General features: G+C 50.3%; 1 protein-coding gene across 1 annotated transcript; it reads left to right on the forward strand.

Moving 5' to 3' along the window:
• The first annotated feature begins 1,561 nt into the window (after positions 1–1,561).
• Positions 1,562–4,316, forward strand: LOC119297377 (putative disease resistance protein RGA1). Its single transcript, XM_037575188.1, has 2 exons — positions 1,562–3,607; positions 4,164–4,316. The coding sequence occupies exons 1-2, from the start codon at positions 1,562–1,564 to the stop codon at positions 4,314–4,316; spliced, it is 2,199 nt and encodes a 732-aa protein (XP_037431085.1).
• Positions 4,317–5,586: the final 1,270 nt, after the last annotated feature.

The raw sequence follows: 5,586 nt of genomic DNA on the forward strand, positions 1-5,586 counted from the left end.
GGATCTAGCCCAGGTGGTGTCAGCGGCTCAGCGGCGGCAGGGCCTTTTATACTCACGTGCGGCTCTCCTTCCCGGGGCAGGGCGCCGACGGCGGTCCGGTGTCCTGGTGGTGGTGGCCGGCGGCAGGCAAGGTGCTGGCGCTGCTCCTTGCGGCGGGGTGGCCGGCGGCGTGCCCCCGGCCCAGATATACTAGCGGGCTGGCTCAAGCGCGGTCTTGCTGCCTATTGTGCGGTGAAGAGGAGGAGCGGCTCGGACAGGGGGCGGCGACGCCGACGGCGTGTCTTCTGCAGTGCGACGATGGGAGCTTTACGGGCATTTCAGGGCCTGGCCGGGCCTATGAGCCCACGGGCCTGGTATGCTTCTGTTGTTGTGTCTGGTCGGTTATTGTCGTTGACGGTGGAGGTTGGGCTCTCCTGCGTGCCGACGGTGCTGTTGCGCCTAGTCCCGGCTCCTCTTCTTCATTGTGCAGGCCCACTTCGTGGTGTCGTGGTGAGACAGCGTGGGCGGCTTGAAGACCGTGTTGGCACAGGGTGGTGGAAGGTATGGTGGCGTGCTCCGGAGCACCCGGGGTGATGGTTGGGATCGAGAGAAATCCATGTCGGCCTATCCGACACCGACACAGTAGCGCCTGAGGGTGCCATCGGACATTCCTGAAGGGCGTCGGGTGCTACCCTTCCTTTCTCCTGGCCACGTCCCAGGGGAAACCCTTGGCAGCAACGTCGTCATCGTCGCGTCCCTTCTTGGAGGTGTTGATTAGTACCGGCGCTTCGGAGTCTAGGAGCATGGTGGGAGATCTCCGGTGGGCACAATGGTCGCGAGGCTTCTTCGTTTTTTGTCGATCCGCCGTTGTTGGCATTTGTTCCTTTTATATTTTCTCTTTCGTTTCTTTTGGGACATGAGTATGCTGCTTCCGCCCCAACACCTATCGTTAGTTTTATGGGGTGTTTGCTATATTAATATAGCAGGGGCAAAAGCCTGTTTCAAAAGCCCAGATCGTACTGCCCTCTGGCAAGGACGACTTCAATTAGAACCTCCCTGCCCCTGGGTGCAGTCGGCGTATGCTGTTCTCTTTGATGGCACGGTGCAACCTCCATTATCGCGTTCGATTTGGGAGGCATGGGTGTTTCATTGGCTTGTTGGCCCAGGATCGGTGCTGGACTGCAGATAGGCTGGAGTGCCATGGTCTGACCAATCAACATGTCAGCATTCTAGCTGCAGCAGATCATCTCCCAACCATCCATGATCTGGACCCTCAAGCGAATCAACTCTTTCTCCTATAATATACAGAGACACACTTTTATCTTTGACTAGGCATTTGCTCTAATACTATACTCACAACATTAAAGTAGTGTTTCAAATTAATGGTCATGAAAATATGGTACCCGCATGGAAGAGTATTTCCATTGCTATACTACTATGTTTACAGTTTTATGGCAGTACCTCCATTGAAAAATATAGTATTATAAAACAAAATAAATTCAAAATCCTGACACCATTAGGTGTTCTTTATCTGCAGACTGATAGAACAAGAAGGCAATACAAAGATGGTATGTTGTTCACGATGCATGACCTAGTGCATGATCTCGCAAAAGAGATCTTGGCCCATCAAATTAACACTGTGGGAATCAAATGCCGCTATGCATTGCTCACAGATTGTAGCAAGTCATTGGAGTTGTCCGTGAAGTTTCCTGCAACCTTAAAGGTGCTACATTTTCGGGACTGTGGCAAACGAGAACTTTGTGGTGATGTTTTTTCAGCAGCTAAGTTCCTCTGTGTCTTGGATTTAAGTGAGTGCTTTATTAAGAAGTTACCTTATTGTATTGGTCAACTGAAGCAACTAAGGGTTCTGTATGCTCCAGGGATACAAGATACAATGATTCCCAATTGTATCACCGAGCTCTCAGAATTAAATTATCTCGACCTTAGAGGCTCTCAGAAAATCTCAGCATTGCCTGATTCAATTGGTGATATGAAATCTCTGATGCATCTTGATTTATCATATTGTTATGAGATTTGTGAACTTCCAGTATCCTTTGCGAAGCTGAAGCAGTTGGTGCATCTTGATTTAACATATTGCAGAAGAATATCTATATCAAAATCTTTTGGTGGATTTACCAAACTTCAATATTTGAGTTTAGCAGGACAAACGAATATAGACGTGAATAGGAGAGAGCTATCAGAGGTCATTGATAACCTAACAGAACTTAGGTATCTAAATCTATCAGGATCCATAGACAGTATGATCACATCAGATAAAGTTCACAGCTTGCTTGCCTCTATCAGCACACTTTCCGGTCTAGAGTATCTGGACTTGTCTTATAATAGAGCGTGTAGCAGTATACCAGAAAGTATTTGCAACCTCAGGAAGCTTCATGCATTGGACCTAGCAGGCTGCAAAAAACTGAAGAAGCTTCCCGATCGTATGGACCAGATGGTTAGTCTGAAGGTTCTAAATTTAAAACATGTTAGGTTGGAAGAATTGGCGGTCTCTCACTTCAACTGTGCCTCTTTGCCACACTTTGTGGTGCATGCTTCAGGTGATAGATGTTGCAGCAATATCATCCGCCTTCAGCCTACAAATCCTGTTGAGCTGTGGATAGATAGACTTGAAAATGTGAATTCTGTAGAAGAAGCACACGGTATAAAACTAATAGAGAAACAAAAAATTGAAAAGTTGAGATTTCAATGGACTGTAGCGACTGGAAGGTTTGTGGAGGACAAGGAGGTGTTGAAAATTCTAGTGCCACCAAGCAGTGCACATATATTGACTATATCTGGTTACGGGAGTGTGAGCATTCCTGATTGGTTTATGGATCTTAGGCAATATCTCCCTATTCTTTCTCAGTTATATTTGTGTAATTTTCTGAAGTGCAATAACCTACCACCACTTGGTGAACTACCAAACCTACGATGGCTGGGTCTCTACTATATGAAGAGCTCGCAAGAGTGGAACATGGGATATACCAGTGGTGAGGAAGGTGCAAGTGAGCCTAAGCTTGAGTGCTTGACCATAGAGCACTGTGCCAAGCTGAGGATAAAACCATGTGTGCCTAGAGCTACGTCTTTGTTCATACGTGGTTGTGACGCAATGCTATCATCATGGGGAGAGAGCCCTCCACACAACGCTACTTCCTGCTCTTCTCCATTAACACAGCTGAGTGTTGAAGATAGCAAGGTGCTCATGCATCAGTGGAGGTTGCTTCACCACCTCCCTTCCCTTAGTTGGTTATCTATCGTCAGTTGCAGTGATCTGAATCTGACCACCTCACCTGAGATAATCCAACGCCTCTCCTCCCTGGAAACATTGTGCCTCGAATCATTGTCCCTCAACCAAGCAGAACTGCCAAGATGGCTGGTTGAACTGACATCTCTGCAGGAGCTAACTCTGCGTGAGTGTGCAATCACGACACTACCGGAGTGGTTAGGAGAACTAACCTCTCTCAAGAATCTGGAGATTAAGCACTGCGAGGGCATCAGGTCTTTTCCGGACAGCATCAAACAACTGACCAAACTTGAATATCTGTGCGTTGATGGTTGCCCTACATTAGAGAAGTGGTTTGAGTCAGAGGAGAACAAGATGAGGCTCGCTCACATCAGAGACGTAGAGGTAAGTGCCTGCCAAGCTTCCATTCTCGTAGTGACAATTCTCCTTTCCACCATTGCGGTGCTTACAGCTTGGTCGCTTTGGCACCACCGCAATGCTGTGATTTTCGACAAGATCACACCCTCTTCTGCCTCCCTCCTAGCTGCGATTCAAGAATCAAGAGGAAGCACGCTCCTGGGCCAGCGCCGGAGCCAAAGGACTTAGCACTATTATGCCTCTAATCTAAACATTACTGTAGGGCTGAGCATCCCACTCCCATGCTCACTTGCATCACGGTAGCGCCATCCTGTGTACGCAACCGTGATGCCAACCTGTACGTTCACTCCCCTATCAATGCAATGATACGCTTCCAAGCGTATTCGCGCGAACCACATATGGCATAAGTAGATCTCTGGATAATCATTCTAAGTGTTGAACTAGGTGTCTATTTTTTCCCCTTCATTTGATGCCACATGTGTCTAGACTGCTGGGTAAAATACATGACACTTGTGCTAATTATTTATCTGAGAAGACATAAGTATGGTTCAAGTTGTTCTGACTATACTGTTTCTGTTTTCAGGTGTTCCCACCATCAGAGTACTCACCATACTCAGACGAACAAGATGTAGCAGATGACTCTTCTTCAGGGGTCGACAATGCCGAGAGGGCTCTGCATATATGGGTATGCAGGAAGAGCAGCGAGTACCGCCGCCGCAGGCAGATACTAGATTGATGAGGCATGTCCAGATGTGCTGCGTAGTGCTGTGATGAACGTGCCCGGCTTCCCTGCGGAAGCTTTGAGAGTTTCCCTATCTCATTTGGAAAACACGTACCAGGTCTCTGCATATTTGAGTATGCACGAGTCAAGATGGCAACGGGGCCCCGAAACCCGCGTCCCCGCGGGTTTTTACCCTATTAGGGGACGGGGATGGGCGTCTTTTCATCCCCGCGGGGCTGTTGTTGGGCACATTATACAACCCGACACGTTTCGTGGGTTTGCACCCGTTTCGGTAGTCCCCGAACCCGAAACCCGGCAAAATACATTTTTTACCAACCAGTGCTCCTGCGCGGCCCAACCCAAAACTACCGAGCCCCCCACCCCTAGTGTCGAAGGCCAAACAGCCAGTATCGCCAGCTCCTTTCCCCCTCGCTCGAGCCCTCATCTCTCTCTCCCACATAAGACCTAACCCTAAACCTAGGACCCCAGGCGCCGCCTGGCTCGATCCCATCTCGCAAGATCCGCCGACCACGATCTGCGTCGGCGAGCCTCCTCCCTCCACGTCTTCTCCCCTGCCGCCGGTCTGATCTGGAGAAAGGGCGTAGCCACCGGTGACGAACTCAATGGTGGCCTCTTCACGTCCCAAGTCGGGTTGTTTTTTGTTGAAATTTTCTCTAGTTGTGCTGCTGAAATGTGCTTTTTTTGCTGTTGAAATGTTATTCTTTGTTGCCACTATGTTTGTTTAAATATTTTGATTTTCTCGTGGGTTCCCCGCGGGTTCCCCGAAACCCGATGGGTTTAGGGGACGGGCGGAAAACTAGCCCCGCGCACGGTGATGGGGACGGGGACGGGTTTGCAATTTTCTCGTGGGGATGGGTTTGGGAAGGTAAAACCCGATGGGTTTCGTCCCCGTTGCCATCTGGATGCACGAGGAGCAGCGAGTGCGGTGGCTCAGGAGGAGCTTCTTGGAGAAGGGCACCGAGTAAACGTTACCGACTGCTGGTTAGCCGTAATTATATTGCAGAATGATGTTACCAGGGCTCTGCTGACTCGCCCCCCGCTCATAGGCTCATAGGCCCCCGTGTCGCCCCCCGCTCGGGCGACTCGGGTGGCTCCCCAACCCTAGCCGCCACCGGGGCCTAGCCCATCTTCCTCCCCTCCTCCCGCCGCCGCCGGAGGACGCCGCCGGCTTGCGCCCGGAGGCTGAAGGTGGTGGCGGGGGCTCTTCCTCCCTCCCGCGTCTCAGGGGTGGCGGGGCCCCAACATGCGTGGAGGTGCAGCCGAT

The sequence above is a fragment of the Triticum dicoccoides genome, chromosome 5A (assembly GCF_002162155.2).
Source record: "Triticum dicoccoides isolate Atlit2015 ecotype Zavitan chromosome 5A, WEW_v2.0, whole genome shotgun sequence".
In the NCBI taxonomy this organism is placed as follows: Eukaryota; Viridiplantae; Streptophyta; class Magnoliopsida; order Poales; family Poaceae; genus Triticum; species Triticum dicoccoides.

Bases quoted from the DNA above. Each gene is read 5' to 3' on its own strand.
- LOC119297377 (XM_037575188.1), top strand. From the start codon at position 1,562: ATGCATGACCTAGTGCATGATCTCGCAAAAGAGATCTTGGCCCATCAA. The intron at 3,608-4,163 runs GTAAGTGCCTGC...TTCTGTTTTCAG, and splicing joins CTCACATCAGAGACGTAGAG to GTGTTCCCACCATCAGAGTA.